The 22,869-nt window shown below is 42.3% G+C and overlaps 2 protein-coding genes across 6 annotated transcripts in view; both read right to left on the bottom strand.

The window, feature by feature from the left end:
- Positions 1–8,529, bottom strand: part of abca4a (ATP-binding cassette, sub-family A (ABC1), member 4a) — a 34,118-nt gene extending 25,589 nt beyond the window's left edge. For all 3 annotated transcript variants that reach the window (XM_076761259.1, XM_076761258.1, XM_076761257.1), the window contains exons 1-7: positions 8,419–8,529; positions 7,858–7,969; positions 7,190–7,283; positions 6,892–7,033; positions 6,514–6,653; positions 4,167–4,294; positions 3,137–3,334 (exon numbers count right to left, since the gene is read on the bottom strand). In XM_076761259.1, coding sequence (XP_076617374.1) covers positions 3,137–3,334; positions 4,167–4,294; positions 6,514–6,653; positions 6,892–7,033; positions 7,190–7,283; positions 7,858–7,923 — 768 coding nt within the window. In that variant the 5' untranslated portion in view covers positions 7,924–7,969; positions 8,419–8,529. The remainder of the gene's footprint in view (positions 1–3,136; positions 3,335–4,166; positions 4,295–6,513; positions 6,654–6,891; positions 7,034–7,189; positions 7,284–7,857; positions 7,970–8,418) is intronic.
- Positions 8,530–8,880: 351 nt separating this feature from the next.
- arhgap29a (Rho GTPase activating protein 29a) overlaps positions 8,881–22,869 on the bottom strand; it is a 32,955-nt gene continuing 18,966 nt past the window's right edge. For 2 of the 3 annotated variants that reach the window (XM_076761675.1, XM_076761677.1), the window contains 19 exons: positions 22,137–22,209; positions 21,586–21,646; positions 20,927–21,073; positions 20,265–20,329; positions 20,053–20,163; positions 19,867–19,947; positions 19,188–19,370; positions 18,238–18,375; positions 17,905–18,095; positions 16,004–16,173; positions 15,400–15,528; positions 14,131–14,229; positions 13,679–13,842; positions 12,798–12,986; positions 12,287–12,424; positions 11,730–11,965; positions 11,245–11,560; positions 10,959–11,067; positions 8,881–10,782 (listed from right to left, as the gene is read on the bottom strand). In XM_076761675.1, coding sequence (XP_076617790.1) covers positions 9,821–10,782; positions 10,959–11,067; positions 11,245–11,560; positions 11,730–11,965; positions 12,287–12,424; positions 12,798–12,986; positions 13,679–13,842; positions 14,131–14,229; positions 15,400–15,528; positions 16,004–16,173; positions 17,905–18,095; positions 18,238–18,375; positions 19,188–19,370; positions 19,867–19,947; positions 20,053–20,163; positions 20,265–20,329; positions 20,927–21,073; positions 21,586–21,646; positions 22,137–22,209 — 3,562 coding nt within the window. In that variant the 3' untranslated portion in view covers positions 8,881–9,820. The remainder of the gene's footprint in view (positions 10,783–10,958; positions 11,068–11,244; positions 11,561–11,729; positions 11,966–12,286; positions 12,425–12,797; positions 12,987–13,678; positions 13,843–14,130; positions 14,230–15,399; positions 15,529–16,003; positions 16,174–17,904; positions 18,096–18,237; positions 18,376–19,187; positions 19,371–19,866; positions 19,948–20,052; positions 20,164–20,264; positions 20,330–20,926; positions 21,074–21,585; positions 21,647–22,136; positions 22,210–22,869) is intronic. The other variant, XM_076761676.1, reaches the window with a different exon arrangement.

A 22,869-nucleotide genomic window follows, 5' to 3' on the forward strand; every position in this document is an offset into this window, starting at 1 on the left:
AGCTCACAACACAATAGGCTAAAGGTCCAGGAAACAGCATGAGGCCAAGACACAGAACCAACAGAGGAGACATCCTTCCCTATTACATATATAGATCCAGCCCGTCAGGGAGCAGCGAGCACAGATAGACTTTCCGTATTGGACAAAAAACCCAATCCCCAGAAAGAGTTTGCTTTTCAGCTGTTCACAATCCACCACCCGTACAGATAAAACAGACATGCACAAATCCTACACACCGGACCATTCAAACCATTCATATCTCTCCAAATCCCCACTGTCCATTTATATATTTATATATAATCTCACTCTGCCGACTTTTGTTGGTGTGGTGACTGAGGTCCCTGCTCTTATGAAGTTTTATAATTACGTTCGGGAACAAAAGCGATGCCCTGACCACATCCCATTTCCCCACAAAAGTATTTAAGCTCACCTGATTCATTCATTTCCCCTCATCTTTGCACCATTCCCCCCAAAACCCTTTTTCTTTTTCTCTCTCCTTGTCTCTCATTTGAATACAGGAACAACAGGGAGCTTTAGCTGAAAATACAAGAACATCCAACGAGGTGGCTCCCCACCCAGAGTCTCAGCTCCCCTGGTTCCATCCCTTCTCCACACGACCAGCTCACTCTGCACCATCATCACACTCCTTCATCCCTCTACCCTCATCCTTCCATCCCTCGACCTGCATCTCTCCTTCCCCTCATCCCTTCATCCCTCCTTCCCTTCATCCCTCACCCTCATCCTAATATATTCTCCTTCACCATCTTTGCTCTCCTCCATCCATAATACACACTAGGCCATTATACATCTGTATTTTATTGGCGTGGTCTTTGTTAATGAAACTCACACGTACGTTGCAAAAATTCAAAATCTATTCCAAACCACAGTAGCACTCACATTATCCACAGTATATACAGAAATGTGACTCCAGTCTGGTGAATATCAGCCAGACTAAAACATCTCTAAAACTGAGAATTGCAGAACAGAAGACTGCTGTTCGCACTAAGAATTTTGCTTACGCAATGGCTCGCCATTACGTGAATTCAAATCATGGATTGGCCTCCATCCTGAAAGTCTGGGGTATTGAAAAGATTTCTTCATCCTCTGGGGAACACTGAAAACAAAGTGCTATGCAGAAAAGCCACTGGATTTATACGCTGAATACAATTCAACCCTATGGATTAAATGAGGAAACAAATTCATCCTGTTTTCCATGAATGTTCTATGATCTATCATTATTCACTATTTGACTCAAGTCAAATAGTAGCATTGTAAGACGTGTAACTGGCTGGCACTCGCAAGAAAAGATGGCGCAAAGCATTTTAGCTTTCTGCTGCTGTAGCACAAACAGAGACAGACAGACCACTAAACACACTTGGCCCACTCCCATGCGATTGTGTCCGGATGAGGATGAGGCAGAGGGCAGCCATTGTTGCTGTCTGGCTCGCTGTGGCCCATGTTTACTCTCAGTGCCCTGTGATTACTTAAGAGAGGAGTGTCTCTTCACTAAGCTAATCACAGACATGTCAGCTCAGCTAATGCTTATGGCTGTTTCACAAGTCGTCTGCATCACCCGTACTGTACCTATTTGAAGCACACTGGCAGAGCTGCAGCACGCTCTTAATTAAGGCCCTTGCAGACAAATAAGGCCCTGCTTAAATGTAATAAGGTCTCTCAAGCAATTTCTTCATCTCTGAGATGTTAGTTCATTCATATTTGGAGCTCATTTCGCTATGTTCACAGTTTGAAATTCTGTATTTAGAAAGAATTAAATTATTCAGACAGTGAATCCTCGGTAAACAACTGGAGATTAGCAGGAACTAGATTAGAAGTCTAAAATTTGATCTAATCTTGTATGAAATGGCTGTTTCTAATCAAACACCGGGGGTTATTAATAGATGTTTTTCAGCTGTAGTTTCTAAATATTGATTACTACTAGCATTGTGTACTTGCAGTAACACATTATGGTTGTGTATTTATATAATTATAACTACTTTGCATGTAATCCTATCTATACAACACCCTACAATATCTTCAAGCAGAGTGATTTCATAAATACTCTCACATGAAAAGTATATTTCATGCTGATCTGGACTATACGCATTTGCTTTCTTGTAATACAGAGCGCCGGGAGAATTATGTAATAAGTAAAGTAAAACTAAGACTTCATTTAAATACAAAGCCGACTTCCAAAATGGGGACGTGGCTCCCACCCTGTGAGTCATATGAATAAATAAAAATGCTACCAGCTGTTTATCCACTGTAGCACACTGAATGTACAAACTATGACGTCCTGCAGCTGTGCAATGTTGCAATAAGGATATCATTAAATTATGTTGACTACAAGATAGTAGGTGTATCTCTATAATAGAATGTTTTTCAATATTTTCTACAGGCAGAGCATAATAAAAAAGGTAAAATGTAAACTAGGAAAATATTATGTTGTTATTTTCAATTATCAAAATGGAGATGGGAATTGTTTTTCTTTGGGTCTTTTAACGAAATCTCTAAATAAATGAATTACCTTGTCAGCCATATTAATGCATAATCAGACACATGCTGTGCTTAATGCTAATAGTTAACGCTTTAAACACAAGACACTACTACAAAGTCTATAAATTTATTGCAAATGTCATACCCTTCCAAATACTATATTGCCTTATGCCATCCTAACATCAGCTCTTTCAGCCAGCAGCTGGCTCGGTCTTCTGTGAATAGCATTGGAATATTTTTGTAAATAAGCTCTTAATGGCGACATCCCAGATGGGACTCCTCCAACCACAGCGCTGTACTGGCATTTCCTATTCAGAAACTAAATGGATAACTGTGCCAAATTATGTCAAAAGCATTCACTCATGTAAAATGATGTGATATGATATGAGCGTCACACAGTCAGACCACAATGGATGGCTCTGTTTGATTAGTGCAGAATGCACTTTGGTTTGTACGGAGGTTGATTATGAATTTAACTGGGGTGACAATTGGTGGTATTATTTATCCAAACTGGTTTTAATGTCTATATTTTGTGTTTGTAATTGTTGTTATGTATACCTTTGACAAGATCAGTATTTTGAACCCTATAAATCCAATAACACTAACATCCTTATCAGCTCTCTAAATCCCAAGCGACACTGACCAGCCGGAGGAGCTTAAAAAAGTCCACGTTGGCGTAGAATTTGTCCTCAATGATCTGCAGCCGTTGTGGGGTAAGGATACACATGGCATTGCGGACAGCGTAGAGTCCTCGGCGGCTGGGGAAGATGAGGAACCGCTCCAGCAGGTTCAGGCTGCAGGCAATGTCTTTTAAATGCAAGGCTGGAACCCCAAAGGCAAACTGGGAAAAATACAGGCAGGCAGGTTAGCAGGTTAGCCTCAAACGAGGACTCGAGCTAGATACTGATATCATTGCACTGTGGTGTCTTTTATTGAACTTCACAGATGACTATTTCCTGAATCAACATGGTTTCTAAAATCAAAGGGTGAAACACTGAATGGAAATTTCCAAAGCAAGCCAACTTCTGGCTGTTGGATTAAGAAGTTATTTTAAGTGGAAACTCCAAATAGCCTATATACGTAACTATCGATGTGAACGCATTTGCCTGTCAATATGATGACCAGTCCAGCTTGTGCAATGCATGCTGGGATAGGCTGCAGCCCCCTGAAGAATGAAGAACTAGAGGGCACTGACGAATGGACGAGAGATCATGAAAGCTACATCAGTTGTAAAACCTCCATCAGTACAGATGTGAACACCTACTATGAAAGGAAAAGATCCTTCAAAGCCGATGACTCATTTGTGCTTTACAGCACTGTCGAGCATTACACGGACGGAAACTCAAACAGACACACCAACCCAAGGGAGGGCATCCAGTGATACCATTACCTAAGTGAATTCCCCAAACACAAAAATTAAGCAGATGTTCCAAGAAACACTGCAGAGGGAACAAGTCCCCACTTGCAGAATAATGCTCTAGTCCTTATTGTCTTTAATGTGGTGTGAAAGTTTAAATGTTGGATAAAGACTGGCATACGCTGACTATCTTCTCTGGATTGATTGTGTTTGTGACACTACACAAATGTCTCAAAAGTAATGTTGAGTTGAAGCTACACATTGTACCCTTAGTTATTCAAGCCTATCATGTACATGCATTTGTGTGCCCGTGTACCTGTTCAGGCCTGATTTGAGCATTGACTAGATGATTCACCACAGTCTCTGTCAGAGGAATGTCTCTCAGCAGGAATGATGTCAGTGTCTCATCGTCCTTCAGGATAGTCTCCACCTTTACTCCTCGACCTGCACAGACAGAGGAAGGTTACCATTTCTACCAACACTCATTTTTAAACCTCCTTTTGAGTCGGGCAGTGGATACAGGATAAACTGTAAAAATCTGGGCTCTTAGTGGCATATATTTTGGGCAAGTTGTGACAAATCTGTTGCGTTTAAAAGGATAGGAACATAGAATGAAGACACTCCACCTCTGCACTGTCTCATTGTTTCCTGTGACCTGTCTGTGCATGAATAAAGATTGTTCTGCCAAGCAAAGTGCTGTTGTGGCCTGCGTCCAGGTTCAGCCTGGGACTGGCTTGCCTTGTGATGAGGTTCCCATGCACCCGCTGAAAACCACAAAGAAACCAAAAAGCAAGAACTGGACAGGAAAGAGGAAATATTGATTTCAGAAGCCCAAAGAATGTAAGAAAGGTCCACAGAAATGTTTTTAGAAGTCTTGGTTCCATGCAGGAGGGGGTGAGAGAAAAGTGTCATATCTGACAGACCAGTTAGTCAACATGATCAGTGACAAAACCGTCTCTGCTGATGGTAACTGCTTGTTTTTATGGTGAGGTTACGCACAACTCTGACACAATTATCCTTGGGGCTGTGAAACAGCTGGGTAGAGTCAAAATAAATACCTCATCACCCCAGTGTTTGTTTCATGATTCTAATACACACGTGAAAGTGCAAGTTGGGTATCCACCCTTAAAAAAAACAAGTTGCATGAATAACATATGAGCAATAAGAGCCAGCCAGATTAATGTGGATTGCTTAGGTGAATATAATAGCCTGTGGACATGAATGATTGGATGATCACATTACTATACAAGATTTCTGTTCTGCCTGTTCAGGTGGAAGAAGAAGATCGATACCACTCTCACATCTGTCCGTTAAACATAAGGCTACAGCTGGCATCCAAGCACAAAGACTGGAAACAGGAGAAAACAGCTAGCCTGGCTCTAAGTCTCCACTAACTGCCTGGCAACCGCCCCTTTGGCCTAGAAATAGTCCATCATATAGCCCCACTTAAAAAGCTAAATTGCCATTTTCACACCTTGATGTTTCAAGGATTCAACAAACAAGATATAGTGTTGCTTAAAGATCTTTAGAGGTGCTGATTTTGGCACACCAGGCTAGCTGTTTCCAGCCGCTTCCGGTCTCTGTGCTAAGCTCAGCTAACCAGCTGCTGGCTATAGCTTCATATTTAATGGAAATATATGAGTGGTTGTCGGTCTCGTCATCAAACTGTTTGTCAGAAAGTTATTAATTGTATTTCTAAAATGTCAAATGAATCCTTTAAGAACACTTGAGGTGCCATCAGTAGCCATCAGACAGCAGGCCTTTGGGGATACCGTATGGGGCATGTAGTCAGGTGCATGCACACATTAATGGGACCTGCACACACACACACACATCGACACATAACCAAGGCCCATGCACATGAAATGTAAACATCCACTCAAACAATTGACCTTTTCTAAAAATGTCAGTTATTTGAGAGTTTAATATGACTATGACATGATGAGTCACTTTCAACAATTGCATAACTTGGTTCTCAACATGATTCAATTTTCCTTCCTGTGGCTCATGGGAACTTGTGTGGAATGTGAATCCATATCTCTGTTAAATCTGTTGGTGCATCTGCACATTTCTCCATGAGAGTAGCAGCATAGAGAGCAACCAGATGTAATCAGTCACAGGCTGGAATGCACTCAGCCTCATTCCACTCCCATCATAAAGGTTTATTTTGCCAGCAGGGAAACACGCTGTATATACAGTATAGTGAAAATGTGCATATACTGAATATGTTGACATGAGCGGAGAATTGTTTGCATGGTGTCCCTCGAGATGGGATCAGTGTTTCTACGTTCTTTCGTAGAGAGAGGAGCATGGATGGGGAACACGTGAATTGCTTTCCCACCAAATAAACAACACGCTGGTGGTGAAAGTAAGCAGATTACATTACGGGCCTTTCTTAAACCCATGTGACGTAATCCTGTTATGCTGTATAGATACACAGACAGACTGATGGGAAAATATGTGACATTTGATGCAGACTCTGATGCAGTTTTGACCAGATGATGGTGAAGTTTTTAAAAATCTTGACACGTATTGTCCATATCCCCCACGATACCACACCAAAATCCTATATATTACCATAAAACATAACATGATTGACCTGAGTTTGCCTCTACAGACAATTATGTTCAACAGTATTGTTGATGAAAGACTGGAGCACTGACCTGAGACCTGTTCAGGATGGGTGCGCAGGGTGTCCATGAAGTTACTCATGGCAGTCAGTTCCCTCCAGAGACGACCAAGCTGCAGAAACTCTGGGTCATTAAAAAGAAGTTCCTGGGCATCCGAGTTTAGCCGAGCCAAGCTGAGGAGTGAGGTCAATAACAAATCACACACATTAAGTTTTGTTTAACAACAGATTGACAGCATATACGGTCATATATAATTGTATGTGCACACTGAGGCTTCGAACGAACCCAAAAAATATTCTCCTTGACTCCATTATATAATTCTGCCCTTTCATCTCAGATCAAAACTTTAATAGGAATTTGACACCTCTGGCCTCGAATAACCTCCCTGTGCCAACCCAGGGTGATGCTTACATGGAGTTGTTGTAGTTGGACACCAGACCGGGAGATTCACCACGGGTGGGGTATTGAAAACAAGGGTTGTTGGCATTACAGAAGATCCCCTGGATCCAAGGCAGGACCCCTGTGGAGGGCATGGCCTTGTTGGGGAAGTGGCCTGAGGTAGAGAAGATGGCTTTGGCTTTAGTGCTTGACACAAGTCATTTCTGAATATTTATGAATTAGGATGCCATGGACAACACAGGACATCATGTTTCTCTCTCTGTGGACTGAAGTGTTTCTGATGTTCTCTGGTAAAGAGTGGTTTGCTCACATTCATGTTGACGGTAGAGTGGGTTCACTCTTCTGAGCCACACTAGTCCCATAAACAGCAAAATAGGCCACATGATCTCCATGAAGAAACGCACCTGGTATAAGAGCACAGCATAAACTTCATGTAATAAACTTTGCAAATAGATTTTTTTTTTTTTTTTTTTTGAATATGTTGTTTGGAGGCAGTGAGTGAATCTTTTTTTTTTTGTATGAAAAAGGTGCAAAAAAGTGGACTTTCAGCCAATGCTTATGTAATTTGTTGGCCTATGGATAAAAAAAAAGTCACAAGAGAAAAGGACAGCTTTCAAAATAATGTGACAGAGTTCCATGATCACTCTTCACAGAATATTCAGTGGATACACTGCAAGATATTTCCCTGAAATCTGGCTTTGGACTTCCATGAGTTTTGTAAGTGAGCAACTTTGCTAATGGCTAAGCATTAAAGGGGCATTAGAAAAGATTAGATAACAAAAAATAATAGTTGTGATGTCGTTTTGTAGTTCATTATAGTGTTTTTGCATTGTTCCATAATATAGACCATAGATCAAAAAAGCTTCTTCACAAAATGAGTGTATCATCTGCAAAGAATGGCACCTGAAGGCATCTTAGCTCACTGCAGCCCTCACAGGGATTAATGCAGTATGTAATGGAGAGATGAGAGGATTTTACCCTCTGCCTCCTGCGGACGGTCCAGTTCTTCCATAGCAGGAGTTTCACCTGTCTTCCTGCCCCCATGGCTCCTCCTTTTCACCCCCGCAGGGGCTGGCACCAAACAGCAAACCTGTTTTCAACCAGTCCACAGTACGGTCTCTAAGTAAAGCTACCTCATGTTGTACAAAAACATCTAGAACTTCTAAAGATAATTTATACTTGGAAAGCTAATTCGTGTGGATGAACTCCATAGAGGTATCCATCCATTCATCCAGTGAGTGCTCTAGATGAAGGCAAGTAATATCTCTGTAATACGGTTCAAGAGCTCAAGACATTCAGCATGGTCAGCATAAAGATTACAAACCTTTCTATAGTCTATAAACATTCTCTAACCACTATTCATGGTTAATGTCACAACCTAAAAACATAGATTATTACACATTCCCGTTGCATTTAGCTAAATGAACGTTCATCTGGGTCACTTACAATGATTATGCAATTTTATGGCTTCCACATCACTAATTCTAACTATTCTAAATTTCAAAGCACGGTTGTAGTCTAGCGTGACACATCACTTACCTCAGAAGAACACTTCCACTGTAGATCGATAGCCAGTAAATAAAGCATAACACCACATATTCTACCGAGCGCTCCTTAAGGGGTTGCTAACACAGCTAACACAGAATCCAGACCTTGTGAATAGTTAAGCAGATTGATTTAATCTCCTTTCTCAGGGCTGGGAGACTGCCAACACTCTCATCCATTCGTAGAGGCCTACATGACCTAACCACCTGGCTTATGTTACACTGTATAATCCTCCCTCTGCTATAATCCTATCACTACTGAAGATGCTAACTTCAGATACAATTTAATAAAGTTACCGTCTCTGCACATTCAAGGGCTGTCACACTGCTCGGTGATGGTTTACTGTACTAAGAGGATAAAGCTTTTGTTGCTGAATAACGTTGCATAACTTGTAGAAATCATGGCAATAATTCTTTGTTAAAAGTTGGTGCAAGAGGAAAAAACATGGAAGCAGGAAGTTGTCAGATATATTTTAATAAGTTACAAAAGGGTGTTTGTTTTCATGTACCTGTTTTTTTGTACACTGAACTTTTCAACATTCTGTCAACCTTGTACATTACCATGAAAAACAGATACCGTTTAAATAAATGATGCACTTCTGATTACTTACAAAAAAAAAAAAACCTGTAAGGTTTAGGTTACTGATAAACTACTTCAGTTGTAAAAAGAAAAAAAAACAGCTTTGGCTATTAAGAAATGTTATCTTAAAATCAGAAAGATACAATAATGCCATTATACATCCAGCGGCATTTCTAAAAGCTTTTCAGATCAGTTCAGTTGACACCATACAAGTTCAACAGTATAAAAACAAGTGGATGTATACCCTTTGCAACTGGTGATACCCAAATAGAGTGACAGAGGTCATTATATTGCTTTATACACAAGCTATTAGCAAAAATGATTAATTATAACCTAGATGTAACAGTTTAAAACATTCGGACTCACGGTTAAAATGAGTGTACGAGTGATTGATGTCAGGTAAGTGCACCAAACTTTTTTCAATATTGTGGCTACATGCACTATTGTAACAACTTAAATCATTTTTTTGGTATATAAACATACATAGTGAGCCTAAACCTGAACTTTGTACAAAATATTCAAATAAAAATGTCATTGCACAGTTTCAAAAAGAATTATAAATATTCTGACCAGGTGCCAGAGTGTACTGAGCGAGCGATTGGTAAATGAAATATTGGTGAATCTTGTTAAAAATATACAGCATTTTAAGTGCATCTTGTTTGTCTTTTGAGGACTGAAGGGTGCATAATCGTCCACACGGTGCCCACAATCATAGTACATCTGGAAACTGTCATGGCAGAGTCCATGCAGATGTTTCTTATTCTTTGTCCAAAAGAATGTGGCAGACTGTTCGTGTTCGAGCACTGTTTTTTAGATCTCACACAAAATGAGCCTCTCGATGTTCCACCTCTTGGAGGCGTCTAGGCCGTAGTCTCTGGTACACTGGTTTGGACTGGTTTTGACCCAGTTCCTCAGGGCTAGAGCTCGGAGACTGAGACATGGCTTCCTGCTCACCCTCAATGTCTTCCTCAAGAGGCTCATCTACAGACACCTCTATCTCAATCCCCAACTCTTCCTCCTCATCTTCCTCCTCCTCGTCCTCCTCGTCCTCCTCCTCCTCATCTTCTTCCTCAGCGCTGTTAGCTAATGCACAGTTCTGCAGCGCTTTCGCTTTGCTCCCTGACGGGGGCTTGTAGAAAGTCCCTGGGGGAGGCAGGAGAGTTCTGGGAGCCCTGAAAGCTGTTGTGGCGGGGTTGTACTTGTTTACGTTGTCCTCCCTTTTTAAAGTCCTGCTGGGTCGCACTGCGATGGTGTAAGGTCTGTTGGGGTAGATGGCGCTACTAGTGCCCCCCGTAGTTCCAAGGGAGAAAGTTGATGAGGACAATGGCACAGAAGCTGATAAGCTGCTGGCGTCCGCTGCATCTGTGGGCGAACTGGCCACAATCCTGACAGTTCTGGAAGCAACTTCATGCTTGTACTGTTTGTCCCAAGTTCTGCGTAACGTCTGGGTGTCAATAAATGTACTCCGGTAATGTGTGCCCACTCGCAATTTTGTATTCTCAGTTTCGTCCACCTCTTCAATGGACTGGTCACAGCTGCCGCCTCTTCTGTCATCTTGGTCAGTGGTGTTCCGGGTGTTGTTCTCGTCTACTTGGCCCCGGCTGCGTACCTGCTCAGCTGGCATGCTCGCTGGCCGGAGTTTGCTGCGAGGGTGTCGAAGCTGGACCCTGGTGACGGTCACATGCTGAGAACGACAGAGGCCTCTCTCGCCAGGCTTCAGGACCTCGGGGATGCTTGTTGACAACACCCCATTGAAGGTCTCTGAGTCCACTTCATCAGCTATAAATGAGAGATTAACATGAGGTTAAACATTGACATGTCAAATAAAATGATGTTGACTTCAGAAACTATGAAATTCACTGACAATATCCATCATGTAGAAAAAATGTATTTCTGTGATATTGGCCTAATAACAATGCTTTCTACTGGTTACCTATCTTTGTAACAATACTGACCAGGTTCAAAGTCACTTCCATCAAGGCTTGGCGTCATCTCCTGAACCTCCGCCAACAGGTGGGAAGAAGGAATTATGGAGGAATGCCTCTTATACACCTTAGAGCTCTGCTATAAAGGTAATACAGACAAGCAATAAGGACAGAAAATACAGTGTCAGTCTGTCGTTTAATGTTTAATTACAAATGAACAAATGTGCTGAATGTGATATTGATGTAAAATCTTGCTGCGTGCTATGCCACTAAAATAAAAATCTCACTTTTAGCATGAAAACTAATGACTAATTACCTCCTTAATGTCTCCCAGTGACTTAGAGTGTCTGCTCAGCTGCTGCTCCTTCTCCCGGTGGGCCAGGCGGGTGTCAGAGCGGGGTTGGGCATCGGTCTCTGTGGGCGAGGTGCTACTCAGTGGACTGAGGGGGGTGTCAAAGACCATCTCGTAGTGTCTGATCAGGAGCTCAACAATGAGGGCCTGATACGGGTAATCCACCAGAGAGGAAAGGGAAACTTCGGCATCCGCCTGCCTTGGTTTGATCAGCGTCGGGCCAAAGATGATACCCAGGTTGCTGGCTGTCATCTTATTCTCCTCTGACTGCTCTGTCACCCTGGAGAACAAAAACATTCCCGACCTGTTCAAAACCATCTTTTCTCTGCTGGATGACAAATAACTTAGTAAGATTTGTAAGTACAAGATTCACATCCCTGCTTGCAACATAACCAATTTGATAATGCACTCAGTGTGTTTTATGGGTGATTTGAATGAGGCTGCCATACCGGTGCAGATGCTCGATGAGGAACTGTAGTGTCTTGTAATGAGCTGGTGGCAGCTGCCTCAGCAGGTCCTTGATCTTGAAGAGGACCCTGTTGAGCTCCACGCTGACTTGGGCCGGAGCCACTGGGGTGGGACTGAGCCGCAGAGCCTCCAGTTCCTCCACAATGATACTCTGGCTTTCCTTGGCCAAACCGATAAAGTCGTTGTAGTAGCGGAACAGGATGAGTGGCTCTGGAAGCTGCAGAGGAAAACGCGCAGGGAAAAAAAAGAGCCAGAAAAATAAATGAAAAAAGGAAGTTAATAATAAACAGAGACAACTGAAATATGTGAGTAAATAGACAAGTGGAACAGAATTAGAAATGAGATTAGGGGATGAGAGGTGGGAGTTATGTACCAAAAATAAAAAGACAAATAAATCCAGCAGTGCGCTTTGTTCTGAGGAGCACACTTTTAACCATCTCATGTCCTGATTTTTGCATGACTCTCTTTGCAGGTGTCAGCAAATTCACAACACCTCAATATATGTTATACTAAGGTTAAGGTTTCAAAAGCAGCCCACCTGTCTCAGGTAGAGTTTGAGCACGTTGCTAATGTCGTGGGGATAAAGCTCGGAGAGCTCCACCAGGTGCTTGCCATTCTCAAATGCCTGGCACAACTTCTCGACCCGTGACTTGGCACCATTGACGCGGTAGATGCCCTTCACGGCACAAAAACAAAATGCATTAAGCACAGGAACATGACATGCAATTTTCAGGATAGCCACAGCAAAACCACCACAGCTGCAGAAAATTAACAGGGTACACACAAGACACATAAACATCATACAGTGTATGGACTTCAAGAGAATTAGTGCAAACACAAGGCATTTGAAGCAGGCACATTTCAACCAGAGCCAAGAGAGTCTGAAGTGTGACTGACGTTTTCATTAACACAATACAACTGGTGTGAAACAGAGGCCACCTACACTACCAATCATCTTCTTGATTATGGTTATTTCTTTAGATTAATTAAACCAATTAAAGCCACTATTGATTTGACAATAATGTTCTCTCACATTTGACTCAAAGTACCTTAATGTTGAGAGCTCTGTTCTCGATCTCTGATGTACACTTCCGAATGATGAAGGGGATGCCGTCCTGACTGTTCTTGGCTGCTTGTGTGAAGTCAATGCCGAAGAGGTGAAGCCTTCCCTGGAGCTTTTTGTGGCCACACTGGATGGCTAGCGTTTCCAGACACTTCTTATGGCAGGCTAACGAACACTGCAAACACATTAACACGGGTCTCAGTTATGAAAGGCACAGAGTTAAACACACTGCGGAAAAGCAGAGATCAAAATAGAAGAGATGGATTTAGACCAAAAAGCCAGAGAGGAACGCTTCATGACTGGTAACCCGCTGAACCAATGCCATGGAACGATTCCAGTACACTGCAGAGTTACATTATCCTCTTGTCAATGCGTCTACAAGCATTACAGAACCGATCTTTTAAAAAAGACAAAAAGTTTTTGTTATTGCTGTGTGTATCGTAAGTGTATCTAATAAATATGGAAAGAAACTGGATCTAAAATAAATGGGTGGGGGGTACAGAGGTGATGGAGACAACTCCTCAGGAGACGAACAAAAGGTCTTCAGTTTCCACTGCCCGTTCCCCGACTGAGACCAGCTGGTGGATTTGGTCTCTGAGGAGAGCTTGTGGCCAGTTTCAACATTTCCCTTTATTCACAGGTTTTGATGAGGGTAGAGGTGGTCTTTCCCTTTTGTTTTTGTTTGATTTGTGCACACCATGAGTGATAAAGAAACCATTGTGAAACTTTGGCAATGTTCATCTTGAGCTTGTAATACTCTGAATGTCACTTCATTTAATGAAAGTCCAAATAGAGGACCATGATTGGATCACGCTTTGTTCTGTTAGTTCTAAAACAAAAGAAAAAAAGAAAAGAAACCAAGGTTACCTCCTCACACTCTGCTCCATGAAACACCACCAGGCCATCACATTCACGACACTTGGATGGCGCTCGCAGCTTCCTCAGCTTGTGGGTTTGAGCAGCCTTCGACATCTGAGTGTTTCTAAACGGACCTGGGGAGCTGGCCGTCTCAATCACCATCTCACTTAAACCTGCACAGCGGAGGGGGGGAAAGAAGAAACAAAGGACACAGAACGTCACTACAGGTCATGGTCTTTTCGTCTTGTATGTGCTGTGGGATCACATTTGAATCCCACTGACATACAGATAACAGATTATACATATTAAGAGATAAAATGAAGCCCTGGTAGTACACAAAATGTAACTGACAATCTCAGAAGAACTAAAGTTAACTAGTGTAAATAATGTAGCACAAATAAAAGAATACCACAAAAACAAAGGTATGAAGATATAAATTCTAATTGATCAGTTTGACTCACCATTATCAGAGGGAGAGGGAGGCTCCCTCTCATCCAGGTCATCAGCAGACGACATGGTGCCAGTGGAAGGGGTTCTGGGTAATCTCCTCTTGAAGTCTCCTGAACAGTAAGGCAGGACACACCAGTAAGTCCACAAGCCCACAGTCATGTCAAGTCAATTCTGATCATTTGTCTTTGTTTTGTGTCCTGTGGTCTGCAGCTGAGTGGTGGGAATGAGCAGAGCTGAGTCCCGGACTGAGGCAACTTTCTTTAATGCACCAAATGAAAGGGTGTGGTCGACTTCATCTTGGTGATAATTAAATTCCAATAGGGGATTGTTGGTGATTCACACCTCCACTGACTGATGAATTATTTCCAATAGGCCTTTTAGCAATGCTGTTGATTTTCTAATGAGCCTATAATGAGGCTCATCAGGGATAAACTTCTACACCATTCATACTGTGGGGGTTGGAAGGACAATTTTGTGTGTGTGTTTCCACTAAAAATACCTACTATTCCACTAAATGTAAAATTACTGGTGAAATAGAAAATTTTTATATTGAAACTTAGGCAAGAATTTCAATCAGTCTATTATTCAATGGTATGTGTATATGGTGTCTTTAGATTGCAACAGATCCACTGTATCATATTTTAATTAGAAGCCCACCTGATAAGGAGAGCACATACATTAACTGACACTAATGTGAATGAAATTGTCCTTTGCAAACACTGGAGGACCTGCCACATGCTGCTTTTTAGGAAGAAGATCTGTACAGGGACATTACACTGTCGCACATATGTACTGTTGTATAGCAAAAGAGGAATCATTGATATTGACCCAATCTGCATCAAACTCACATTTTTTTGTATTTGTGTGTGTCATAGATTAGGAGTTGCATAATGTTCAATAAAGAGGCACCACTGTCAGCAGCTGTTAAGCCACTTGATTATGAGATAACACAGCAACAGAGTTCTGTGAACACCAAGCTCTTAAGAAACAAATGCTTGCAGGCCCCAGCCTGGGCACTTAAGACAGTCAGCACCGAGGAATGTTCCCACTGTCTGTCATCTGCAATATTTTATTTCTTTATCAATGACATAAGACTGATGCACCTGATATTTAGAGCTCGTAGTCGTGTAGCAACTGAGGGAACCAGCTTATTCGCTTTTCTAGATGGTAAACATAAAAGCTTGGCAGGAAGTAAATGTGTTTTGTTTTATTTCCTTGGACGCACAAATGTCAACGTACGTTAAGATTGATGCACAAGAGTACAGTTGAAGCGGTCTCACCTGGGCTTGCAGTGGGTGAGTCCATGGAGCGGGACTCGCTGCTCCCTCCAGCACTCTCCGAGTCGCTGCACATCCCTCCACCCTGGCTGGACGAGGCCCAGGGCCGAAATGGGGCCTGAATCCGAAGTGCTGCATAAAAAACAAATTACAGCACTTAAAGTCATGATATTACAGCCCTCTCACATGTACCTTGTCTTAGTAGTGAAACTCTGAAATCATCTGATCCAACTGTCAAATATATGAAACAACACATGCACATACGTACACCAACACACAACTTTAATGTCCTATCAACCTGCAGAGTAGCTACTAGCTAAGTGGCCCTTCTCAATCTTTAGCACCATCTATGAAGTTTACTAATTCACTTAACTGGACCTTAAAGTTGTGAACCCATTTAGTTTAGAGTTTAAAGCTTCTGTTACCTTCACCTTTCACATCATACTATTTGTGCATGTTGTTCATGAAGCAGCTTATCTTGCATTTGGCTTCAGCTGAGGCTAAAGGCAACATGGAAACTGTTATCTCTGTCTGTGCACAATAAAATTTGAACTCTACGACTGCTAAGTAGTGCAAAATGATACCTCTAGAACTTCAACCTGCGTACCTTGGATGTCAGTGTTACTGTTGGACCGCCTCTCCGCAATCTTGGTGTGTTGAGCGTTGATGGGACTGTCGACGTCATCTGCACCGAGGAGGTCAGAGGACACAGATGCCTGCGACAGGTTGCTGTGGGACGAGTGGCTGCCACTTAGCGAGCGTTTGTTGAAAGGCATCCTAGAGTGGGGAAAGGTGGAATGAAAATAAGATTTTTGATTGTAAACTCAAAGTGGTTCAAAGTTACCAAGATTTAAGCTACATGCATTTTTGAATTATGTGATACTATAACCTCTGGACTCATGAGGTCCAATATTTTGTCTCTACATTCAATATCTTTTAATATAACCTCAGAAAATCACCCTTTATCCATAAATCGTAAATCTGAATATGGATAAACTCCACACATTAACAACCTTCAACAGGGCAAAGGAGAGGTAACAACATTCTTCTCTTTGGGGTCATTTTAAATAAGATCCGTATCTGTTATTTCTGTACTGCTGTATCAAAGTAGCCAAGTATGTTCACTAATTCCATCAGTGCTGAAAAGATCCCTGAATAATCATGATATCAGGAGATCAGTCCCATCTTAGCATCAAAGACTTAATTAAGGGTCAGAGACTCAGATAGGCTTATTGAAGTAAAAACCATGCCAGCCATTGTTAGCAAAAGTATCCCACTGCATCTCACAATATACAGTATGTAGGTCAGCGGTCTATATTTAACCTTTTGAAGACCAATGCTGTGGATGCACGTGAGCATATGTGTGTGTATGTGTGTGTGTGTGTGTGTGTGTGTGTGCTTAAGTTTCATTTCCTCTCTTCCAAGCTGAATTCTTTTGATCAGAGGGATCAGAGTTGGGGGCTTGGGGGTAGATGGAGAAAACTAAGGAAGAACAAAGCTCTCTCTTATTTCCATCTGTGTGTGTGTGTGTGTGTGTGTGTGTGTGTGTGTGTGTGCGTGACCACCAACCTGTGTCAACAAAAGTCTCTCAAAACAAAACTTATTTACTTATTTGACCAAAGCCTTCACAAGGACTGGGTGCTTAAAAATTCCCCACCTGTAAAATGGCCACCATGTTTTTCACGTTCATCAGAAATAACGTGTTTATAGTTTTCAGAGCTACTGAAAACCTCTACGGAGGTTTAGAGATACTGATGGTAAGCCCACCGCCCCAGCTCCTCTCTCCCGTGACCACAGCTATTTCCGCAGGAAGCTCTGGCCAACCCAATTGTTTTACGCTTTCCAAAACAAGCCTGCTCACTCAATCACTCCACCTCTCACCAATGAGGTCTACAGTGCCACACACACGCACGCACACACACACACACACACACACACACACACACACACCACTCCATTTCACTGTATTTGCGACCGCTGTTCACCGTAGATAAATATTCATGTTCCCACAGAATGCTATGATGCAAGCTTTAAGCTGCTGATATACAAACAACGGTCAACACTTCATGTGGAGGCACAAACTTTTTTCTAATTAACTGGAATTTTCACATGAATGAAATAATAATGAAATGAAACCAACTTTGTCTGGGACCGCGAACCCCTCTGTCCCACCACTTTATCTGTCCTACAAAAATAACTCACTTATCAGTGTTCGTGTTTGCTTTCTCAGATTTTAATCAAGGAAATGACGAAGGGGGCTGACAGTTTAATTTAAGCACAATCCCTCCATAGTAAATATCAAACCTTTGTTTAATTCAAAGCTCATACTCCAGCACGGCTCACAACCTGTAGCCCACTCTACTCTCTATAATATGATGGACTGAGATTAGATTTGCACCAACTGCCTTACTATGATGATATTATTGCTGTTTGCAGATTGCACATAAGGATAACAATGCTATCAATTGTCAAAGCCACATTCTTAGCAGCAGTCTGTCGATGTCTCACCCTGTGTTTTGTGTGACAGCTGAATCAAACGAGTGAGACTCCAGGCGAGGCCCGTCAGTGGGTAGACTCTTGACAAAGTCGATATAGCGTTGGCCCGGCTCGTACAGTTTGGCATTTTCACACAGACTCTGGTGGTTGACAGGGAGGGACACGACCTGGGCCTGCTGCAGCTGGAACCAATTAACCGTCACCTGAAACAAGGAATGAACAACATTAACTGTGTATCAGCTCTGAGTGCCTCCTGTCCAAGATGCAGTGCACCATTTCTGTTACTTGAGTCGGTCTGACATTTTCAATGTCTGCTAAATATTTAAAGCAAAAGTCGGAACTTACAGCCTTGAGGGTGAGGTCACACTGGGAGACCATCTCTCGGATCTGAGTGATGATCTCACTCTTGGTGTTGGCCAGATCGACTCTCTTCACCCCAACATCAATCTGACATGCTTTGCAGTGCTCCCTGGCCTCCTCAGCCTGCCAACACATGAAAGACAATTCATCTCAATTCTCTGATTAGTTAACAAAAAAAAAAAAAGGATTTAGGAGCAAGTTTATTTCTAAATGACGTGGGGAGCAGCTGATGAACGCATCAGCTCAGACCGGTGCTACAAGAATGAGGCGATGATGGGAGAGGCTAATGATCTTGGGAACGAGCCGCCATCTTTAGTGTCACAGGAGAACAATTTCCTTAAGCCTGATTGACTGTTCAACAAACAGATTGTTGTCATTTGTCATTCCGCCAACTCCTGCATTGCTTGTTTGAAAACAATGCAAGCTGATAATAAGACCTCAATGAATGTAACAGCTTACACGCACTCTGACCCAGCTAGCTACAGTTTAATTGACAGTGCGCACTTTGAAACTGCCATTGTGTTTGAGTTCTGGGGAGCCTGCTATGTGGCGATGACATAATGTGGAGTACGGCCCAGAATCCTTGTTATGCCTTTCCATGTCTTTTCTGTCTCTCTGTGCTTTCAATGTCCAGTAAATGTCAACAAAGTGCTGCAACACAGAGTTCCTGTTCCTGGTTCCTGTTTTGTGTGTGTGCTTGCTGCTAAATGTGGCCATGAAGCCTCGGTGGAGGCTGATATTCTTTTCCACTATGGTCTTGTAAAAACTATGCTGCCGAGTGACTTAAAAAAACTTAAATCTTACTTTAAAAAGGAGCTGAAATCAACAAATAAACAAACATTTAATTCAGTAGAACATTAAAAAAAACCCTCAGATGAGTTCAGGCCCATAGAAATCCATAATACACCACAGGTCCAACGGAGGAGGTGCTGTACCTTCTGCAGGGCCTCCTCCTCCAGCCTGCGCCTCTTCTCTAGCTGTTTGGCTGCAGCCGCTCCTCCTCCTCCTCCGATCTGCTCCTCCTCCAGGCGGCTGGTGGAAACCTTGGCCTTCTCATACTCCTCCTGCCGCTGTGCCTGCAGCAGCCGAGCCTTCCTCAGAGCGCTGTCTGCCTCATGCTGGAGATGCACACACATAGTTCATACACAAACACAATACCACAGGTACTGCACACACAGTATGTGCAGATATATGGCACATACAGGATAGGTGCAAATGTTGCAACACTATTAACAGTCTACCAGTGGTTGATCTTCCACTGGATCTGTCCACTTAAATGAACCCACAACCTCAGTAACTACATTTCCAGTGGTATACACAGGAAGTGAATGTTAAATACCATTTCATTTACAAGTGACTAATCATGACCAATTGCAGTGTTTTTAGCTTAGATAATGATGCTTATTCCATCACTGATGGAACAGAATGATGCTCCTAGCAGCCGACAGGACTACATGGCAAAACAAACCATTTGTATGCATGCATATTACCAGGCAGAGGCATTTCAAGAGCACCCTTGAACCGAGCCCCCAGGTCAGTGGAACAACTTAAGATTCTGTATGCATTTGTGTGTGTGGCCCTCTACAAATGCAACCTTTATGTCAATCAACTCACCATTTTCTTTTGCTCTCTCTGCCACTGCTCCTTGACCTCTTTTCTGAGTTTGTCCAGCTCATTCTTTCTGGCTAGGAGAGGCTGCAAAGAAACAAACAAAAAAAAAAACCCACACACAGTCAGTCAGTCCTTTTGTTTCCATTACAAAACAACTTCTGAAATGCATCTTTTGCTTTGTTGGATTACCTGCATGAATTTGTTGCTTTGGAGCACGGCTGCGGTGTGAAGTACCAGCTGGCTGTATTCAATGTCATTTTTGAAAGCAGTCATGTAGGTCTCACGGAAAGGCATGAATTCCTTTAACGAGGAGGAGGAATAGTGAACGTCAATCCCCAGCAGCTAAAAGGTGACAGCGCAGCTATAACGTGCAAGTCAAATCAGCTGCAGCATCTACTCACCTGCTGACTTGCAAGCGTCTTGGCAGATTCAGCCATTTTGGCGTAACTCTTCGCACACTCGATATCTGCAAATACCCCCCAAAACATGTAAACATTTTTGAATTAAATCACACAATGTCCTTAGGTCATGAGACAAATCTCTAAAATTAAATCAGTAAATAAAGCATTAACCGGGGGGGTGTTAAACAAACAACGTGCATGTTTGCCTGATAACAAATGTACTGTACAGCTTGACTGAGAGCATTGTGTCACTGTGTTGACTGGCCAAGTGACTAATTATTAGACTGAAACCATTCATTAACCAATGTGCCGAACAAAAGCTCTCACACTGCACACTCAATCTCGAGCACGATAAGACTTTGTGGGTGTCTCGTTGTTCGAAGGGCAGAGAGTATCGTATGCTGTGCAGCTTTGAGGCAAAATGTGATTTGTAATCCTGGGCTATGATTGAGACCCTAAATATATGAGACGTGTACATGAAAACATCTCATAAAGATTTCCTGACATGACCACCTATACTTAAATATAATATGAAGTCCTAAAGTTAAGTATGTGCTCCATGACACTAACACATAACAGCTGACTGTGCGATAGGTGCTGCCTCCCTACATGTCAGAAATACTCTGGCACGTATCCCTCCACCTGTTCCCTAACTAACTCACCCATACTGAGACGCTTCTCCACCCATGCCAGCAGCTCTTTGGTGTACTTGGACCAGGCCTTGGCGTAGAGCAGCGCCGACTCCACCCCAGTGTCCTGTCGCTGCAGTGTCCTGTCCACCTCTTCTGCCCGAACCGGTGGAGACGGCCCTGTGAAAACCACCGGAACCGCACAAGGGAGGTTATAGAAGATGGGCTTAAACATGACTTCTAGCAACCCACCGCCATGAAACACGACTCTCGCCACTGCTGCTGGACACACTACATCGGTGTAAAGCTAGCAACATCTGTGACTGTGAGTCAGCGAGAAAAGCCCACACTGACCTTGGGTGAGCGCAATATGAGCTAATACCATTTGAAGCTAAGTATAGCTGACAGGAGACTGGCTGCTGGCTGTATTTATAAGTGGTTAAAGCCACTGGTCATCGAGACTAGTTGTGCTCGTACCTCAGAAAACTCCACAAACACTCCAATGGCAGTGATGCAGTGCAAACAATATAACACACATATGGCAGCAACAGTGGGTCAGCTTAGGACTGATCTATGAAGAAGATTTATTTTTTTCCAAGTAATTTGCTGGGATTAGTTTCACCCTACACTTTCACCGAGCAACACAAGCACAGCATAGTACAGCGGCTGTGTGTTGCAGAGATCCATCTTACCTGGTGGATCATCTTTCTCGGGACCGGATCCTCCAGATTCCACGCAGAGGTTCTCAAAAGACTGAAAACCAGACAGATGAAAAGATGAAAAATCTACATTGGGGATGAATTTCCTTCTCAAAACACGGTACACTGTGCTCAAAAAAGAAAGGCTTTCAGAGACGCACTTCCTCTTTAGAGCAGCGTATACAGCTTACAGCAGGAAAAGACCAGTACATAACATCAATTTGTCATTTGCTGAGGGCATTTCAGTACATGCGTTAACCTGCAAACTGTGCTCGCTTCGCCTCTGAATTCTGCTGGGTCTTTTTGCATATCTTTTTCTTGACAATTCAGAGGCAGTAGGGCTTTATTGTGCCATTCTTGGCAAACTGAATAAACTAATGATCAGCATATGTTTAAGAATGAAGACCATATGATTGCATTAATATCAGCATTTAATGTGATGCAATTTCAGTTCTGGAAGGTGGTAAGTTCTTTTTGATACGCCATTTGGGATGAATTAATTAGACCATTTGAAGTACACAATACAAATATTGAACTTTTCTTACCCTGCTTCTCTTAGTCAGGGGGAGCCCCAACACTGATCCATTCTCTACATCTCCCATAAGGAAGTCAGACACTCTGAGGGAAAACACAGACACAAATCAACAGAACGGCTTGAGAAAGGGTGAAACTGATCAGAGAAAGAATATGCAGGAATCAATTAAAAACATGGCTCCAATCATCTTTGTATTTTGGTTTAAAAATAGTCTAAATCGATGTAGCAGAGGCCAGGATATCCTGACTGTTAATCTCTGGGATGAGTTAAGCACCTACAGCTTTTGAAGATTTGATGTTTTAATGATGTAATGATGTAATAATGCACGACTGACATCATCAGGGTTATTTTTTAACTTTGGAAACCACCATGTGTAAAGTCAGTGGAGTGCCCCTTAAAAGCTAAAAGGAAAAAAATCTATAACATATTTGTTAGCCTGGTATTTACACAGAAATGCTTCATTTATCATCTAGTCAATTCTTCTTTTTTATTTGCAGTTTTAAGGCTCAGTTTTATCTTTTCCCTTATTCCCTGTTGTTGTGATATTAATCATTTATTCCTGTTTTTATGTTACTTCATCTTTTTCTGCCTTGAATTTAAAAATGTGCTGTATAAATACTAACTGACCCACAATAATGATGCACTCTCAGAGTCGACAGGGAACAAATACACTGATCAAGAATACATCGAGTGAACTCGTCAGCAGTTTGATGTGTGGGAATTCCAATCACAGTAATGACATC

This window comes from Chaetodon auriga, chromosome 21, assembly GCF_051107435.1.
Source record: "Chaetodon auriga isolate fChaAug3 chromosome 21, fChaAug3.hap1, whole genome shotgun sequence".
In the NCBI taxonomy this organism is placed as follows: domain Eukaryota; kingdom Metazoa; phylum Chordata; class Actinopteri; order Chaetodontiformes; family Chaetodontidae; genus Chaetodon; species Chaetodon auriga.